Here is a 20,401-nt window from a genome sequence, read left to right on the forward strand (position 1 = left end):
GGTGTTGCCCCCATCACTCACGTGGGAGAAGAGTATTGAATTCCAGGTTTCTGGCTTTAACCTGACCCTGGCCCTGTCCATTGCAGCCATTGGAGGAATGAACACACGGAGAGATCTCTCCCTCTGGGTCTGTCTGTCTGTCTCTCTGCCTTTCAAATGAAATAAGTTTAAAAAAATGAAAATTTAAGATGTTTGTGACCTTGGAGTGGATTTGGCAGTGGATTCTTAGACATCAAACAGGGAGTCACGAAAGAAAAAAAAAGGAGGGGGGCTATAGAAGTTTAAAACTTTAGTATGCCAAAGGACATTATCAAGAAAGTAAAAATGCAGTCTAACAAATTAGGTGAAGAAGTTTGCAAATCATGTATCTGAGGTATGCTATCCAGAATATATAAAGAACTCATACGGCTTAACAACCAAGAGCCCGGTGCAGGAGCCTAGCAGCTAAAGTACTTGCTTTGCACGCACCGGGATCCCATATGAATGCCAGTTCATGTCCCAGCTGCTCCACTTCCCATCCAGCTCCCTACTTGTGGCCTGGGAAAGCAGTTGAGGACAGCTCAAAGCCTTGGAACCCTGCACCCACGTGGGAGACACAGAAGAAACTCCTGGCTCTTGCCTTCAGATCGGCTTAGCTCTGGCCATTGCGGCCACTTGGGGAGTGAATCAGCAGAAGCAAGATCTTCCTCTCTGTGTCTCCTCCTCTCTGTATATCTCACTTCCTGATAAAAATAAATAAATCTTTTTTTAAAAAAAAAGCTTAACAACAAAAAGACAGCCCAACTGAAAGACAAGCAAAGAATTTGAACAGGTATTTCTGCATGGAAGATACATGAATAGCCTACAAGTACCTGAAAAGATGTTCACCGCCGTTAGTCTGTAGACAAGTGCAAATGAAAACCACAGTAAGGTCACTGCTTCCCTCCCAGAAGGATGACTGTATCATAACAGTGACACTAGAACTTGGCTAATGGTACAGCTAGCGTGGAAGACTCTTTGATAGTTTCTAGAAAGGTTAAATTCCACTCCACAATCATTGAAACTAGGAACTCAAACATATGTATGTACCCATTCATAGAAGCACCATTCAGTGAGGGAATGGATAACGAAAACATGGATGAAACATACACGTAGCTAAAAGAAACCATGGTGGGATGTTATTTAGGCATAAAAAGCAGTGGAATACTGTTGCATGCAGTAGTGTGAGGACCTCGAAATATTATGATAAAGGAAAAAAGCCAGGCATTGCAGGTTTCGTCTGATTTCATTTATTTTCTTATCCAGAGCAGGTAAACCCGTGGGGCTGGAAAGTGGACTTGAGCATTGCCAGGGGCTGTAGGTGCACCTGACTAACTTGCCTAGTGGCCACAGGGCTTTCTTCTGAGGTGCTGAGAATGGTTTGGAACTAGATGAAGATGCTCATTGCCCACAGAGTGCGTGCATTAAATACTACTAAACTGCTCACTTTTTAAATTGTTAATTTTAGGCAAGGAAAGAAAGAAAAAAGAAAACTGAAACGTTTGAGCTGAATGAGAGGCTAAGGAAGGCATGTAGATGAGAAGACAGTATGTGTGAGAATACAGACCTATTCTAGGTTGAGTTAGGGAGTTGTTGAGAGAAAGACTGGGTCAGTCATGCAAACTGCCACTTGTATTAGAGTTAAGAGACAAATTGCTGTTTTCCTGAAGCAGCTGGACTCAGCCTGTGGGCTGTGTAGACACGGGGTGACTTTTGACCAGGAGAGGAACCTCACAGACATGGATGATTGGAATGTCAACCCGTTAGTAGGAGAATTGGCCAGTGTGAAGGCTGTAGGTACTGAGCGTGAGCCCTCACAAGCTGCAAATGTGGACAGAAGGAGAGGCAGTAGGGGTCATTTCTTTGACAAGTGCTCCCGATCTGCTAGACACTGCATGCTAGGAATTAACTCATATGCTCTTCACAGGGATCTAAAAAATAGACACTCCTTCTTGCCCCGGTGCATAGGTAAGGAAACTGGGGCTCAGAGATACTGGGGAAGTTGCCAAAATTTGCATAGTCGGTGACATAGCTGAATGACTCTATAGACACCAAAGATTGAATTATGACTCAGGGATGAATGTAAGAGTTCTTGAAGCCCACACACTGACCTGTCCTTTTGAAGAGGAGCGTTCAGACAAAGGGGCAATAAAGCCCAAGCAAAGGCATCCCACTCCACTCCCAACTTTCCTTACCCCCAAGCAAGTGCTAGGAGCAGCCTGGGCGTTGGGAGCAGCTTCCCAGGAGAGCCAGCTGGCAGGTGGAGTGGTTGACTAGCGCATATGGCTAGAGGTGAAACTCTTGACAGGGGCAGAGGAAAGGTGAGAAAGTGCCAGGTGCCATCACTTGCCCTGACTGGTGCCCAGCGAGGACCTCCCTGATTAGCCAGTTAGGTCACCCCAGAAGGCAGTGGGTCTTTGTCTCCTAGCCACGGCACTGCCCTTCCTCACAGTGGTTCTGGTCATGGCTGGAGACATCATTTCCATGTGGAGTGAAAGTATTAAGGTTGATGAAGATGTTCCTTTAAGCTTCTGAGAAAATGCTGTGTGGGGAAATGTGGGAATTTGTTGTTCTTTACCACTTTGCCCTGTGTGGATTTTCATGTGGTCCTTACGTGGCTCTGATGAGAAGTCCCCTTGAACCTCAGCATTCAGTCTTAGGGAACAATGGAGGGTGACAGAGATTGTCCAGAAAGCAAAACGGCCTCCATTACTGGAGCAGATCCGGCACCTCCCTCTGCCTTTCCCCAGGCACAGCATACTGTTTGAAAACCTGGCTCCTGGGAAAGTATTGTCCAAGTGTGTGCCCTGTCCTTTCCTGCTCAGGAGCCCTGGTCCTGCCTGGCTCCTGTCGGTGAGTCCTGCTGCTGGGCTGCCTTCAGGTGACACCAGGCTCCCCAGCCCAGCTCCTGCCTTTGTCCTCAGCTGCCCCCTGGATGCTGACGCTGCCAGTTCACCAGTCCATCAGCGTGCGTGTGCAGTGTGAGACACATGTTACAGCCAGCAGGTGCAGGAGATAGGGGCTGAGAGACACACAAAATCACACAACCAGGGAATCACACAGCTGATTCTTCCACCGAGCACGTCTCGGCATGGACACACTGAAATTGACAATGGACTCTGGAATGTGAGAAATGGTGAGAAGCTTTGCTAAACCTTTGTTTTTGTTGTTTTTGTTTTCTTTCTTTTTTCTTCTCTGTCTTCTTTGGGCCCAGGTGGAAGTGAAGCCATACGTGCTGGATGACCAGATGTGTGACGAGTGCCAGGGCACGCGCTGTGGGGGGAAGTTTGCCCCGTTCTTCTGTGCCAACGTCACCTGTCTGCAGTATTACTGCGAGTACTGCTGGGCGAGCATCCACTCCCGTGCCGGGCGGGAGTTCCACAAACCGCTGGTGAAGGAGGGAGGCGACCGCCCTCGTCACGTCCCGTTCCGCTGGAGCTGAGCCCAGGGCCGAGCCAGCCACAAGTACTGGAGTAGATAACAAGGAGGGAAAAGAGAGGGCACGGCCTCAGGGCTTACAGTGTTCTGGAAATCTGTGCATTCGTTCTCGATTTTTAAAGAAGAAATGGGTCTTTTTATTATTATTATTATTAATTATTATTATTATTTACAGTCATATTACTGAACTCAGTGTCCAGTATAATGCAAAATTGCAGAGTGTATAACGGTACTGATTTGCACTTTGGTTCAAAACTTTTGTCTGCTTGGTACCTTGATTTCTTACACATGATCTGTCAGCCGTGACAGTGTGTAGTCTGCCCTTCTCAGCAGCGGCCATCAGGTTGATGTCTGGGACTCTTTTGTTTGTCGTCGTGTTGTTCTGATTGTTTCTGGAGCATGCACTTATTTTCAGAAACATAGAGAGTTGACCCTGGGACGAGACTTACCAAAGGTAATATTCGTAAGTAAGTGGCAGATGTAGCAAAAATTTCACAACAATTCAGTGGTTATTAGTTAATGTCATTTAGAATTAAGGAAAACCCTTCATGAAGACGACCCTTTAGTTGCTCTCTATTTTGATGTGTTAAGGATACCTCATAAGCTGGATCTTTTTTTTTTCCCTTCATGTTTGATTTTTGTTTTGCGGAGGATTTTCGTTAGCTCTTTTAGTGTTATGTAAATTTATGCTGCAATAGCTTTTGCTGCTATGAAAATGGTATTATTAATACCATAGTACTCTATTCAGGCTAAAGTATCAATTGAAACAAAAACCCAACAACACACTTTTGTGATTTAGGGATACTGTCAGCTGCCGGAAAGAGATCAGAATAGACCTCAGGAAGTGTCAACGGAAGGTCACCATTTCTGACTGCATGTTTACTTAATCAGGTTGCTGCATGCAATAAATTTTATATCCAATGTCTAGTAGAAAACCTTCCCACAATGCACAAATTAAGAATCTATATAAGCTATAAAATACTCATTTTTAAGAGTTTTTTTCACTCAAATAATTGGTAATTGATTGGAGGAAGGCATGCCTCGATAAACGGAATGCTTCGGGATGGGAAGAGCCCATAACCGAATGACCTATATTACAGCCAATATACAACCTAGGTGTAGGATATTTGTAAAGCAAATTTGTGGATGGTAGATGAAGTACTTTGCGGTGCTCTGTTATATATTGTGCAATTTATTTTATATAGTAAAGTGATTATGTCTGTGATCAAACTTACCTGTTTAAAGCCTCTGTGTCAGACATTAACAAACTTGACAGTTCATAACTGGTATATTAGGAAGGAACACATGAGCTCTTAGTTCCAATCTAGTGCTCGCACCATTTTCACATTAGCTTCAGATCTTGTCCAAAAAAAAAAAAAACCAAAGAGCTCATCTTAGCTTACAGACACTAAGAATCTATACAGTATATAGTGATAAGTTGTCAGATTGACAAACTAGGCACATTTGTAAGAAAGTCGTGTGATGGTGATGTTAAAGAAATGTCTGTGCTAAAGAAGATGGCCTGGGCAGAGTTGGTTGTCTGGGTGAGAAGTTACTACTTAATTCCCTGGATTTATCCTGTAAAGCTTGAATAGAATTAAGACCTGCTATTACTTATCGTGGACATTTTTTTAGCATTCACTCTTGGGCTGCAGATAGTAATATATAGAAACACACACAGTGATTGCTAGACTACGTAAGTCTTTTGTTTGTTTTTAATCTTCTTCCTGTGTTTTGGAATTCTGGGGACAATCTGACTGGATATGACACTGCAAAATAGACTTCAGTCGCTGTTTAACGTGCTGTGATGTCCTTGTGCTGTCTTAAGTCAGTATTGCGTGCTTCGATTTTGCTTTCTCCAGTGTTGAGTTGCAATTACTGGCTCTCAAGCTAGAGTTTGTTTTCAAAAAAAAAAAAAAAGGAAAAACAAAGTAGTTTTTTACTGGATTAAAATGCTTATTAGAATCTCCCTCCCCCCTCCTTTGGATGTTACCTCTGGGCTTTTTTTGGGTAATAATTGCTTTTTTTCCAGCCCAGGTATGGTTTTATTTGTTTGTCTCTCCTCTCTCTCTCTCTCTCTCTCTCTCTCTTTTTCCTATGTTTGTGGTTTTCTTTTTCATCTGTACAAGAAATTTTATCATGCACTACTACTTTTTGTATTCTAGACAGTTTTCAAAAGTTGGCTAAAGTTTTTTTTGTTTGTTTGTTTTTAAGGAAAAAGGCATGCTTTCTGACTGACATGATCTTTTGCAATACCTCAATTTTGAAATATAGGAAAGAAAATGATATTTTCTAAGTAAGTTTATTCAGAAAAAAAATATATATTAATTTAATTCTGCAAGAAAATGATTTAACAGATGGGTAACTTTATTTTTTTCATGCTTATTTGTGTTTTTTGAAAAATGAAGAAGTTAGAGCTTTATAACTATAATATTAAAGATCTTATCTAACCTACAGAAACCTACCTAATTATGTGAAACAAGCAAAACTTTTTGAAGCAGCACCCCCTCTTTCATGTACTAAAATAACACTGAGATTTTAAGAAAAAACTGGAAGATTGTGCAGCATAAAGCTAAAGCGAAGGCAAAACAAACCAACCTTGTCGTGAAGAATAGGTTACACAAAATAAACTCCATTTGGTGCTGAAAGTTGTGACTAGCCGGTGGAAACTCCTCCCCTTAATTTGTATATTTATAATCAAGCGCTGATTGTGCACGACTGACCAGGATTGTGAAAGAGTTCTTCTGTTTGTATTTTTTTAAAGAAAACTTTTTTAGTTTATTAAATTATGACATGTTCCCTTTTGTTTTGTAAATAAATGTGCCCCCCCCCCCAAGTTCTTAATGTTATATTAAAAGAGAGGGTCCTTCAAAAACATTATTTTTTAAAACACAGAGGTGTTCTGACCTGCAACTTGACTGGGAAGCCCCTGGGTAACACAGGGCCTGCTGTGGCCTTTCCTTGATGTGACACTTGAACTAGTCGATTTTTTGAAGGCTATAACCTAACCTCGACTATTTGTTGTTATGTGCAATACTGTTTGTACTGTTTGTATAAAAAATAGAAAAAAAAAAAGAAAAGAAAAAAGGCATAAATCTTTATTGCAGATTTATTTTCATTGCAAACTTTAGACATTGTGATTCACTGAAATCATTTTTCTACTGTCAAATATGTACCTTTTCTTCATGCTGGTATTTTTTCAATAGTAATGTAGCCTTTGTACTGAGAAATTTTCATTGTTATTTTTAGAAAGATTTTTTGCTAAGAAAAAAATTAAACATATTTACATATTTTTCATTTTATTTCGTATTTTCTTTAAGGAGTGCTTTCTCAATCATTAATAGAGTTGTTTCTGGGAGGGACTTTCATATCTGGTCAATGTCATAATATTATTTTCTATTTTTACTTGGAATAAATTAATTTTATGATGCTAATTCTTTAAAAGTTTATTTTTTTCATTTCAGTTATTTTTGAAGCTAAAACCTTTGTAATATTGTTACTAAAGTGTCTAGTTTTTTGAAATGCAAAGCTTTATGTATTAACTTGCTGATGTGGTTTACAATAGTGTGACAACGATGAAAATGGTTGGTTATGTAAAGTGATTGGAAATGTCTTGGAGAATTGGGTAATAAAATGGCAGAATGAGCACAACATGTGAGATTTTGAAAAGCCTTTTCCTTTATGACAGCGGCTCAGCATAAGACTAGGGATGTCACAGTACAGTTCTCTAGGGATGTCACCGTACATTTCTACAACACCAGGTGCAGCCAAGTCCGTGGCCCCAATAACCAAGTCACCCCTACTGAAATCCCACCAGGTTACAGCCTGGCTAGGTCAGCAGAATGGCTCATTGCTTTTCCCCTCGAACTCTTTATTATGTCCTCTGTGTGTGTGTGTGTGTGTGTGTACATTTGCATGTGTGTGTGAGCGAGACTCTGCCACCAGTGACTGTCCATGTGTGAGATGGTGTCCGCTCCTGAACCTTCACCTGCACCTACAGTGTGATGATGTCTGGGAGCCAGCGGAAGTGGTCTCGACTGGGTCACCTCCTGAGAGGGCTCGGGGGTGGCACTGAGGAGACGCACTCAGATGTCACCACTGTACATGGACACTCTGGGTGTCGTGCTGCCTCTTCCTTCACACCCCAGCTTGCTCTCCCTGTCATGGTAACCCCTCCCCCATTTGCCTTTGGTTGCGGCAACACTTCTGGCTCCCTCCATGCATGATCTGTCTGCCCTCCTGCTGCTTTGCCACCCACCCCACCCCACCCCACCTCACCTGGAAGCCACGCTGTTACCGCAGTGTGTCATTGCAGTGGTACCGAACATTAAAACACAGAAACTCTACAACTGCAAAACTGGTGTTGCATAAACAGAACATCCAATGACTTGCTCTAGAAAGATGGCGTGTTTCTACCAGTCCCTGATGGCCTCTTGCGGTTCCATTACCATGGAGATGAGGCTCATCAATAACTTGGAGAAACGTGAGTCCGGAGTTGGCTCTTGGGTACGCTCTCTGTATTCAGTTTTGTAAATACTATATAGATTAGATCAAGTTGTGATGTAAAATTTTAACTCAAATCGGGTCCTAATGGTTGGAATTTTACATTAACTACAAATAAATGATTAGGAACTGAAGAAAAGATACTGGAAAATTCTTGCTTAGTGGTATAAAAGATTATGCTTAGATTTCTGCCTATATCTTGTGTTTTATAGCTTGTTAGTGAGGCATGAGCTAATGCAGAATGTACTGCATTTATGCAATTAGCAAATAACTGCTAGTTTTCATTTTACCTATTATATTAGCAACAAAATGGCATTTAACTGGGTAAAGCTCCTACCTAAATATTTGAGTATTGTGACATCTCTACTTGCAAGGTTTGAGTGAAAGATTAGTCACAGATTAGTGAAAAAAAAAGTATCTTTTGTTAAAACTGGCTTATTTGTACCAATTGTTGCTTTTTCACTGGTTTGTATGGTTTGTCAACTAACATTTCTTTTTTTCTTTTCATAATAACCACACTTCTATATCTCTGCTGCAATAGTGTTCCATCTTACCACAGAGTATCTTATAATTAACGCTGTTGACTTTATACCCCAAAATGGGTCACAAAGCAGCTACGGGATCGGATTGTGGGGGAGGGGTGTTTAAATTTGTATGGCAGTGCAGTGAGTTGCCACAAGTAGAAAACTCTCGGGTGCTACTATGGAATCATTTGTGCTCTTTTTCTTTCCTGGCTGTAGTTCTGTTGGGGTATAAAGTATTAAGTATTTGTAATTTTGCTGTCAAAAATAATGGTCATAACTTTTAGAGTGTTCATAGCTAAGATCTCTGTATTTGTTTTCCAACTAACAACTAATTTTAAACGGATTGTATCTTTTATTACCTGTTCTCTTAGATTGTTTTTGCTAGTAACCCTTACCCAGCTTCTGCCACTGGGCTTGGACTCATATTGCTTGTTCGGAACTACAGTCCTGTGACTAAACATGGAGCTTCAATGCAGCTATTGCTTACAACTGCTGAAACTTTGTAGTTGGAACTTCAGTTTTTCTTTTTTTTTTCTGTAACAACAACTTATTAAATCTAGTTGTATGAAGCACTGACCCGTGTCATCCTTTGCATTCGCTGAGAAGTAGCTCAAAGCCGTGGTTTTTGCATCGGGAGTTTTCCAATTTGCTTGATGAGCACATGTGGTGTTATTTGCGATGAGTCCCTTTACAGCCAGTATAACTTTGTAAATGTACCTTTCCTCCAACATGAATAATATTCATTAACACACACACACACACACACACACACACACACTCACTCAAGTATGTTTGGAAGAAAGCTGGTTGTTGACTCAGTGCCCAGTTTCTGGGGGCGCAGTTGGGGTCTCATGCTAGCATTTGCCACGTGAAACCAGTTTTCTAAATTACAACCAGCAAAGGCAATGGAACGGTAAGTCTGCCACTTAAAAAAAAAAAAAATTTACATTCGTCTCCCCGGTTGTCTCGGGGTCTTTTTCAATTCCCGCGTGAATTTGAAGGCACTAGGCCCTGTCTCCTGGGTAGCTATCCTAGAAAGCGGCTGCACGACTCACGCCCCCGAAGAGCTTTCCCAACAAGCCGGGCCTGGGGTGGGATCTGGGTAGACCTAGGTATGGTTTTTTTTGTTGTTTTTTAACTCCAAGCTCTCACACCGCTGCGTCGGTATCGCGCGCACCTGGTCGGGCCGCGCGCGCGGAGCGCCGGGAAGAGCGGCCTTAAGCGCCGGCGCCTTCGCCCCTGCCCGAGGCGCTGGCCGAGCAGCCCCGGGGAGCCCAGCCGCCGGTTTCTAACCGGGGGGCTCCCTCCCGGGCCTCCTCACCACGCCCTCCTCGGCGGCCGGAGCGCAAACCCGGACCTCGCAGTCGTCTCTCCGCCGCCCCCGGCAGGTAAGGTCCCCACCAGCTTGGGGCACCGCGTGGGCGCCCGGCGAGGCCTGAGGGGCAGCCCCCGGCCTCCGACCCCCGGGAGCCGCCCCCGGGCCTGTGGACGCGGCCAGCTGCCCTGGAGGGGGCCAGCCGCGCCCGGGTCCCGCGGGTCACCGGGAGGCCAGGAGCCGAGGCGCGGCGCCTGGGACACCGGAGCTCGGGGTCCCGGCCGCCCGTCCCTCACGGGGGACACAAACACGGGGAGCCCGGCGTACCCATGTTCGCACACGGGAGCGAGTGAGCGCGCTACCCACGGAATCCCGCTTGGCGTGGACTGGAGCTCACGAGGGTCTGGCGCCCGGACTCGGCGCTTTGCGAGCCGCCAGCCGGGCGGAAGCCGCAGGGTGGGCTTGGCGGGGGCGCGGAGCTGGGTCCCCGGCGTCGCCGGCTTGGAGCTTTCCTTTCCAGCCCACACTGGCTGGAGCTTCGGAGCTGGCCCGAGGGGCGCGGTGGCCGTGACGCGCACAGCCCGCGGGCCTGCCAGCGTGGACCGATGGGCGGCTCGGTGCCCCGGGTGGGGAGAGCGGGCCGCGTCGCTGCCTTCGGCCGGCGAGGCCACGGAGGAGGGAGTGGGTGGGCGGTGCGGACCCACGCTGGGGGCGCGAGGCTGACGGCTGGGAGGGGAAAGCTGTTGCGCTTGCGATGCGGGCCCTGCCACTCGGGGAGGCCGAGAACGGAGAAGGTCGCGCGGGGCCCCGAAATGGAAGTTGATCCTGCTGGTGCAGTCGGGAAGCGTGTGGGGTCTCTGTGTGCCCCCACACTGCGCCACCCGGAGCGGAGTGAGTGGGCGCCTCTCCACTTCGGGGTGCTGGGGGTTAGACAGTTCTGGTGGTGTTTCCGTTCCTATTAGTCGACTCTGAAAAGCCCCAGCTGAAGGGGCCGGGTGGGGACGTGGTCGCCCTCCCGGTCAGCCAGCGGTCCTGGTTTCGTTCCCTGCGGTCCCTGGCCCAGCCTTCAGGACTTACCTGATAGCCTCAGTGCCGGTCTCGACCGACTGGTGAGGCCTTTTGTGCATGATGGGCAGACTTCCTTAGGCAAATAGCTGCATGGGGGGGAGAGGGGAGGGCGCTGCCTGTGTGCCTGCTTTCATTTGAGACAAACACAACTCCAGTGCCGAGCATGGCAGAGGCTCGGCTTGAAGACCTCGCTAGGAAAGGGCTGGACCAGAACTGGTGAAAATGTGAGGCACCATCTTGGGGAAGCTGCCACAAGCTCGACCTGTGGGTATCCTGCGACCCTGTTCCCTCCATTCCAAGCACATGCGCAAGGGAGGTGGTCAGTAGGTTCGGAAGCCATGGAGAACACTGGGAGTGCAGGCCTGTTGGGCTCCCCCGGAAGCCACCCACCTGCCCTGCACCATCCACGCCCACCACGGAACACTACACTCAGGTGGCATAAAAAGATGCCATGAATCACACGAAGGCAACCACAAAAGAGTACAGAGTGTGATTGGATTCATGAGTGGGCACAGGAAGAAGAGGTGTGTGTGAGAGAGAAGGGGCGGCCTGTTTGCTGCCCGCGGCTTCCTGGGCGTGGGTGCTGAGTAGCAGGTGTGTTCATTGCGTGCAGGCTCACCTATGTGATACACGCTTCTCCAGGTCTCAGTGGAGCCAAGAGAAAAGGACTAAAAACGGCTCTGGGAGAAGGCAGGTGGGATGGGTTCCTCAGCCGCACAACACTGGGCAGCCAAGGGAGCAAGGCTCGATGGGGTAGGAGATCCGTCAGAGTGGACAGGCACTTCTCTCCGGGCAGAATCCAAAAGAGAATCCACTCAGACAGGGAAGGCAAGGAGAGGAGGGTACACCTGGCAGGCCAGCAGGTGCTCAGGGAGGAGCTGAGACCCAAGGCAGTGTGTGTTCAGGCTGGGGCTTCACCTGGCAGGCCAGCAGGCGCTCGGGGAGGAGCTGAGACCCAGGGCAGTGTGTGTTCAGGCTGGGGCTTCACCTGGCAGGCCAGCAGGTGCTCGGGGAGGAGCTGAGACCCAAGGCAGTGTGTGTTCAGGCTGGGGCTTCACCTGGCAGGCCAGCAGGTGCTCGGGGAGGAGCTGAGACCCAGGGCAGTGTGTGTTCAGGCTGGGGCTTCTTAGGGAGTGAGGTCTGGTTTTTGCCTCCGTTTTTCCTTCCCGCCTTGATCTGCTCCGAGACACAGGCTTTGCTCAGTGTGAATTAGGCAGCATTGCTCCCCAGGTTTCAGCACTTGGGGCTATCAGACTGGGTAGCCCACCTTGAATGGGGCCCCTCAGGGGCCTTTCCTCGGGACAGCCAGCAAAGTTACCAGGCTGCATGGCCAGTTGGCTGCTGAGAAAAGAGGATTCTCTTGGGGAACTTTGGCCAGGGTGTGGGTGGGAAACTGGACCACGTGTGAGGTTACTGGGTCTGGGCAGGACTTGTCAGGATGCTGCTTGCTGGCTGTGCTTGCCTTAGGTCCCTCCCACACTGTAGGCTAATTTCGAGCTTCCTGCCTAACACCTGCTCCACACTGATCTTTTTCAGGTCTCCTCAAGTAGGTCACTTGGCACCCTCAGGCTTCAGACTGCCTCTGGGGGCCCCTGACCCCCAATCACCAAGCCTCAGATTCCCCCACAGCCAGTATTGATTGGCTCTCCTATCTGGACTGCTTCCTGGCCTGTCTATGCCTACCAATATGCAGAAGGATTTTTTTTTAAATAACTCCGTCTGGAAAGAGAAGCAGAGTAGATAAATAATTTTTTAAAAGACTTATTTATTTATTTATTTTTTTAAATTATTTATTGTTTAACTTCAGTAATTACATTGTATTATGTGACACAGTTACATAGATACTTGGGTTCTCCCCACCCCTTCCCAAACCCTCCCACCATGGTGGATTCCTCCACCTTGTTGCATAACCACAGCTCAAGTTCAGTTGAGATTTCCTCATTGCAAGCGTATACCAAACATAGAGTCCAGCATCTTATTGCCCCGTCAAGTTCAACGGCTTCTTAGGTATACCCTCTCTGGTCTGATGACAGAGCCAGCAGAGTATCATCCCAGTCAATTGAAAGCTCCAACATACCATCAGCAAAAATTTACATCATTATGGAATTAATTGACATAGTAATGAGTAACCAATATGTTAAAAGTAAATGCGGGTTCCCAGCCACCTTCTGTGACCACCTCACCTATACTTCAATTTTAGTTTATACACAACATATAACATTCAAAACATAACATGTTATACATAACATCATATCATCTTAAATTAAGGCAAACATGTGGTATTTAACCTTTTGGGATTGGCTCATTTCCCTTAGCATTATGGTTTCCAGTTTGGCCCATTTGGCCACAAAGAACTGCATTTTGTTTTTTTTAATAGCTGAGTAGTATTCCATGGAGTAGATGAACCATAGCTTTCTTATCCAATCCTCTGTTGATGGGCATTTTGGTTGTTTCCATGTTTTTGCAATTACTGATTGTGCTGCTATGAACATAGGAGTGCATGTTGGTTTCTCATAAAACAATTGTTCTGGATATATTCCTAGGAGTGCTATTGCTGGATCATACGGTATGTTGAATTTGAGTTGTTTGAATATTCTCCATACTGATTTCCATAGAGGCTGTACCAGCCTGCAGCCCCACCAGCAGTGGAGTAGGGTTCCCTTTTCCCCGCAACCTCGCCAACAAGTGTCGTTGGTGCTTTTATTCATGTGGGCCAGTCTTACTGGCGTTAGGTGGAACCTCATTGATGTTTTAATTTGGATTTCCCTTATTGCCAGGGAGCTTGAGCATTTTTTCATATGTTTATTTGCCATTTGGGTTTGTTCCTTTGTGAAGTGTCTGCCCATTTCCCGTGCCCATTTCTTGAGTGGGTTGCTTGTTTTGACATTTTGGTTGTTTTGTAGCTCTTTGTATATTCTGGATATTAGCCCTCTATCACCTATGTCGTGTGCGAAGATCTTCTCCCATTCTGTGGGTTGCCTTTTTACTTTGTTGATTGTTTCTCTAGCTGTACAGAAGCTTTTTAGTTTGATGAGGTCCCAATTGTTTATTTTGGTCTTGATTTCTACTGCATCTGGAGTCTTTTTTAGGAAGTGAGGGCCTACCCCTAAGTGTTCCAGTGTGTTTCCAACATTTTCTTCCAAAAGTTTAAAGGTTTCTGGATGTAGGTTTAGATCTGTTATCCATTTAGATCTGATCTTAGTGTATGGTGAGAGATGTGGATCTATTTTTTTGTTTCTGCAGGCTATCAACCAGTTGTCCCAACAGCATTTATTGAACAGACCTTCCCATTTGCCTGGGTTGTCGTTTGTCTTTTTGTCAAAGATTATTTGGCTGTATCTGTGTGGGTTTCCTTCTGGCGTTTCTATTCTGCTCCATTGATCTTCCTCTCTATCTTTGTGCCAGTACCACGCTGTTTTGATAACCACTGCCCTATAGTATGTCCAGAGGTCCGGAGCTGTGATTCCCCCTGCTAACTTCCTGTTCTTCAGGATAGTTCTAGCTATCCGTGGTTTTTTGTGCTTCCAGATGAACCTTTGGATCATTGTTTCCAGTTCCATGAAGAATGTTTTGGGCAATTTGATTGGGATTGCGTTGAATGTATATATTGCTTTTGGCAGTATAGACATTTTAATGATATTGATTTTACCTATCCAGGAGCATGGGATGTTACTCCATCTTTTGAGGTCTTGTTCAATTTCTTTTTTAAGCAGTTTGTAGTTTTCTTCAAATAAGTCTTCTACATTTTTGGTTAGATTTATTCCCAGATATTTCATACTTTTCTCTGTTATTTTGAATGGTATCTTGCTGGTTAAGTCTTTTTCCGTCTTGGGGCTGTTCGCATACACTATGGCTGTTGATTTTTGTTCATTAATTTTGTACCCTGCCACTCTACCAAACTCTCGTACAAGTTCTAGCAGTCTCTGTATTGAGTCTCTTGGCTCTTCTACATAAAGAATCATATCATCTGCGTAGAGTGAGAGCTTGACTTCTTCGTTTCCCATTTGGATTCCTCTGATTTCTTTTTCTTGTCTTATGGCCTCAGCGAGTACCTCTAGGACTATGTTGAATAGTAGTGGAGAAAGTGGACATCCCTGTTTTGTTCCAGATCTCAGTGGGAAGGGTTCCAGCTTTTCTCCATTCAGTATGATGCTGGCGTTGGGTTTTTCATATATGGCTTTAATTATGTTGTGGATTTTTCCATCTATGCCTACCTTGGTTAGGGTTTTTAGTAGGAAGTGATGTTGGATTTTGTCGAAAGCTTTTTCTGCATCTATTGATACTATCATGTGATTCTTGTTTTTCAGTTTTTGGATGTGGTGTATCACATTTATAGATTTTCGAATGTTGAACCATCCCTGCATTCCAGGGATGAATCCTACTTGATCTGGATGAATGATCTGTCTGATGTGTTTTTGAATTCTGTTGGCTAGGATTTTGTTGAGAATCTTAGCATCAATGTTCATCAAAGAGATAGGTCTGTAGTTTTCCTTCTCTGTTAGTTCTCTGTCTGGTTTTGGGATTAAGGTAATGTTGGCTTCATAGAATGAGTTTGGAAGGGTTGCCTCTTTTTCTATTGTTTTGAAGAGTTTGAAGAGGATTGGGGTCAGCTCTGTTCGGAATGTTTTGTAGAATTCTGGAGTGAAGCCGTCTGGGCCTGGGCTTTTCTTTGTTGGGAGGTCTTTAATCACTGATTCAATCTCTACTTCAGTTATGGGTTTGTTCAGGTCGTTTGTTGCCTCTGGGCTAAGTTTTGGCAAGTGGTAGAAGTCTAAGAACTTTTCCATTTCTTGGTGATCTTCTGATTTGTTGGAGTACAGTGCTTTGTAGTAATTTCTAATTATGGCCTTAATGGATGCGGTGTCTGTTGTTATGTTGCCTTTTTCATCTTTGATGCTGGTAATTCTTGCCTTCTCTTGTTTTTTCTTTGTCAGTCGGGCCAGTGGAGTGTCTATCTTGTTTATCTTCTCAAAAAACCAGCTTTTTGATTCATTGATTTTGTGTATGGTTTTTTTAATTTCTATCTGGTTGATTTCCTCCCTTGTTTTGATGATTTCTTGTTTCCTATTGTGTGTGGGGCTCTTCTGCTGTTGTTTTTCCAGTTCCTGGAGGTGTGTGTTTAGTTCCTGTATTTGGCGCCTCTCTTGGGCCTTGACATGAGCTCCAATTGCGATGAGTTTACCCTGTAGCACTGCTTTGGCAGTGTCCCACAAATTTTGGAATGTTGTGTCAGAGTTCTCATTGGTTTCCATAAATTTTTTGATCTCATCTTTAATTTCTTCTCTGATCCATTGTTCGTTTAGTAGCATATTGTTCAGCCTCCAAGAGTTTCTGTATTTCCTGGGGCATTTTGAATTGCTGATTTCCAGCTTCATTCCGTGGTGGTCTGAGAGGGTACATGGTATGATTCCTATCTTTTTGAAGTTATTTAGGTTTGCTTTGTGTCCTATCATGTGGTTGATCCTGGAGAAGGTGCCATGCACTGCTGAAAAAAATGTATAATCTGTGGCCTTAGGGTAAAAAATTCTATAAATGTCAACCAAGTCCAGTTGTTCTATTGTTTGTATGAGTTCTGTTGTTTCTTTGTTGAGTTTTTGTTTTGTTGATCTGTCTATAGTTGTTAGTGGGGTGTTAAGATCACCCACTATTATTGTGTGCGTATCTATGTCTCCCCTTAAGTCCGTGAGTAATTGCTTCACGTAGCTAGGTGCGTTTGAATTTGGTGCATATATGTTCACAATGGTAATTACTTCCTGATGGATCAGTCCCTTCACCAATATATAATGTCCTTCCCTGTCCTTTTTGATGTGTGTCAGATTGAAGTCCACATCATCTGAAATTAAGACAGCTACCCCAGCCTTTTTTTCTCGTCCATTGGCATGAAATATCTGTTTCCAACCTTTCACTTTCAGCTTCTTCGAATCTCTTCTGGTTAGATGAGTCTCTTGTAGGCAACAGATAGTTGGGTGCTGTTTGATAATCCATTCTGTTAATCTATGCCTTTTGACTGGTGAGTTCAGGCCATTTGTGTTGAGAGTTAAAATTGAGAGGTTGTGATTTTGCCCTGCCATACTTGTTTTTGTGGGTGTTGATATCTGTGTTATTGCCCTTCCTTGTGTGGACTTTAGTGGGGAGACCTTCCTGTTTGCCATCTTTGCTTATGATTCACCTCCTTTTTTTCTGGAATTAGTGCATTTCTAAGGAGATTTTGTAGAGCTGGTTTTGTGCTGGCATATTCTTCTAATTTCTCTTTGCTGTGGAAGTATTTGATTTCATTCTCAAATACGAATGAGATCTTTGCTGGGTACAATAGTCTTGGTTGACAGTTGTTCTGATTCAGGATTTGGAAGATCTTTGTCCATTCTCTTCTTGCTTGTAAGGTCTCTTCAGAAAAGTCAGCCGTGATCCTGATTGGTTTTCCCCGGTATGTGATCTTTTCTCTGCTTCGTACTTGTCTCAGGATTCTTTCTTTGTCTTCGTTGGAGTGGAACTTGAGCACCATATGTCTGGGTGAAGATCGCTTTGGGTCATATCTGCTGGGAGTCCTCTGACCGTCCTGGATTTGAGCTGGATTCATGTTCCAAGTGTTTTGAAAGTTTTCCTGTATAATTTCGTCGAGCACCATTTGCATTCCTGATTCTTTTTCCGCTCCTTCAGGAAGGCCAATAATCCTAATATTTGATTTTCTGAGGTTGTCTTTCATTTCTTGTATGGTCTTATTGGCTTTGTTCAGACTTGTCTCCAGCTGTTTAATGAACTGGGCGTGTTCGTTTTGTGTGTCTTCCGTTTCAGAGATCCTCTCTTCTGCTGTATTTGTTCTGTTGGTTAGGCTCTCAATTTTGTGCTCTAAGTCAAGGATTTTACTTTTCATTTGTTGTATTTCTGAGGCTATGTGGTTCTTGAATTCCTTGAAGTCCTCCCAATTCTTCTCATTGTCTCTGACATATTTTAACATTATTTTTTTGAATTCCTTGTCTGGTAGATCTTCTATGTCTTCATCTCGCATCTCCGAAATAGACATTGGCTTTCGATCTTTTATTGGTAGGGTGTTGGCACTCTCATCTGGATCATTACCTTTTCTGGTATTTCTTCCCATTGTGTTAATGTTTCTTTTTTGAGAGACCTAGGCACCAGTGTGCTGAGGGGTCTCCAAGTACTATCCTGTAGAGATCGGAGTCTGCAGGCGTGGAGTAGCAGGGTGTGGGAATTTTCAAGGCACTTTTGGTGCGTCTCCAGAACACTGGACCTCAGGGCGCCACTTCCAGGGCCCAGAGGATTCAAAGCGCACTCTCAGCTCGTCCCCTACAGGTATGCTACCACAGGGCGTGGGGGAGTGAAGGCACTCTCTGTGCGCGCCCCCTGTGCACTGGATCACAGGGCTCGGAGCAAGGGACTATAGGGCGTGGGGTGTTCCAGGTGCTCTCTGGAAACGCCTCCTGCGCAGGTCCGCCCACCCCAGCACTTGCAGGGGACCGACCGCCCCGGCGCTAGCAGGGAACTGCCCAGCCCAGGGGCGTGCTTGGGTTCCTGTGGGATAGCACCGCCCAGCTGAGTGCCAGACCGCAAAGGCACGGGGTAGTATCCAGTGTGCCTTTTGCCTTTCTCCCAGACACAGCTTTGGCAGTTTCAAGGCACTCTCCCGGTGTCTCTAGAGGCTGGAGTCTCGGGGGGGGGGAGGGGCGGGGAGAAGAGCACCAATTGTGTTCAGGCTCTGTCCGTGCCCCTGGGGGGCCAACTCCCGAAGCCTCCAACCCACCACTGTCCCCACCCAACTCACTCAAACCTCAGGTTCTTGCAGTCTGCCTCTTCCTCTGATGGGAATCCTGGCCGCCGGTGCGTCTCCCGACTGCTGCGTCCGTTGCTGGTCTCCGCGGGTCGCAATGGAGCCTGGAGGCTGCGGCTGGTGCAGGTCCCGGGGGTTGGCGACCAGGGTGGGCAGATGCCGGCGGGTCCCGGTGATTCAGGGTCCTGGTGTCCGCAGCGGGGCAGGTCCTGGCGAGTCCTGGTGACCAGGGTGAGCAGATGCCAGCGGGTCCCAATCACCGCCGGTCCTCACGGCCACAGCGTCTGCGGGTCGGTCTTTGGTTGGTTCGGCGGCTTTCAGCGTCTGCACTCAGAGGTGACTCAGCAGGTCAGGAGCGGAAAGTCGTCTTCCCTGTCCTTTGCTTTGTTTTTCCCTGGTTGCTCTTCCGAGTTGTGTGGATTTTTTTGGCTCCACACTGTCCGGGGAACTTCACATTCTTCTCCCTGTAGTTCTATGCTGCTCCACTTACGCTTTTGTCGCGTTCTAGCCCTCTCTGTCTGTGAGCTCTCTCACAGTCTTCCTCCTATGTCGGCCATCTTGCGAGTCTCCAAGACTTATTTATTTTTATTGGAAAGGCAGATCAGATTTACAGAGAGGAGACCTAGAGAAAGAGCTACCATCCACTGGTTCACTCCCCAAATGCTGCAGGGTCCCAAGGCTTTGGGGCGTCCTCTACTGCTTCCCCAGGGCACAAGCAGGGAGCTGGATGGGAAGTGGAGCAGCTGGGACATGAACTGGCACGGCGCCACAGGGTAGAGGATTAGCTTGTGGAGGCACAGCACTGGCCTCAAGTTTTTAAACACAACTCTGTGCAGCTGAGGCTGGAGCAGTGAGACACACACCTGCACCGCGGCGCCGGACTCCCGCGGCATGTGCTGGCTGTGCCTGTAAAGCTGGTGTCCAAGGCCTGGCCGCACGTCCAGCTTACATCCGATGGATTTTTTTTTTCACCTTAAGCATTTTAGTTTTAGTTTAGATTCACATACATCTGTAAGAAAAATGGTAAGATGAGGGTCCCCCAAACTTTTTACCATATTTTCCTAAAGTTTTTTTTTTGTTTTAAGACTTTTATGGGAAGGGTAGATTTGCAGTGAGATGGAAAGATCCGTCCGCTGGCTCACTCCCCAAGTGGCGGCAACAGCTGGAGCTGAGTCCATCTGAAACCAGGAACCAGGAGCATCCTCCGGATCTCCCATGCAGGTGGCAGGGTCCCAAGACTATGGGCCATCCTCTACTGCTTTCCTAGATTACAGGCAAGGAACTGGATGGGAAATGGAGTAGCCGGGACACAAAACAGTGCCCATGTGGGATCCTGACATGTACAAGGCAAGGACTTTAGCCACCGAGCCATGTGCTGGGCCCTCCTCTAGTGTCTTCCTAAACTGTATTAGAGTCACAACCACAATGATCACATGAATAAGATGAACACACAGAACACCTCCAGGGCCCTGGGAGAGCTGTACCCACCACTCCCTTCCCCGGCCCACCTGCCCTAACTCCTGGAAAATGCTCATTTCTTCTGCAGGTGTGTAACTTGGTAACTTGAAAAGACAATACATCATTTGGGGACTGGTTTCCTTCCATAAGATTCTCTGTGAAGCTCTCAATTGTGTGTGTCAGCGGTGTCTTCCTGGGCTGGGCATTGTGCTGCAGGTTAAGCTGCCTCCTGACACCTACATCTGTGTCCTGACTCCACTTGCAGTGCACCTTGAGAGATGGCAGCCTCTGCCT

The 20,401-nt window shown here is 46.0% G+C and overlaps 1 protein-coding gene across 15 annotated transcripts in view; it reads left to right on the top strand.

Moving 5' to 3' along the window:
• CPEB3 (cytoplasmic polyadenylation element binding protein 3) overlaps window positions 1–9,060 on the top strand; it is a 214,996-nt gene extending 205,936 nt beyond the window's left edge. For 11 of the 15 annotated variants that reach the window (XM_058671353.1, XM_058671352.1, XM_058671351.1 and 8 more), the window contains one exon: window positions 3,233–3,602. In XM_058671353.1, the coding sequence (XP_058527336.1) occupies window positions 3,233–3,460 (228 nt within the window). In that variant the 3' untranslated portion in view covers window positions 3,461–3,602. Of the gene's footprint in view, window positions 1–3,232; window positions 3,603–5,670; window positions 7,110–8,854 lie in introns of those variants that run through there. The other 4 variants (XR_009246476.1, XM_058671347.1, XM_058671348.1 and 1 more) reach the window with 4 other exon arrangements.
• The last annotated feature ends 11,341 nt before the right edge of the window (window positions 9,061–20,401 follow it).

Source organism: Ochotona princeps, chromosome 13, assembly GCF_030435755.1.
Source record: "Ochotona princeps isolate mOchPri1 chromosome 13, mOchPri1.hap1, whole genome shotgun sequence".
In the NCBI taxonomy this organism is placed as follows: domain Eukaryota; kingdom Metazoa; phylum Chordata; class Mammalia; order Lagomorpha; family Ochotonidae; genus Ochotona; species Ochotona princeps.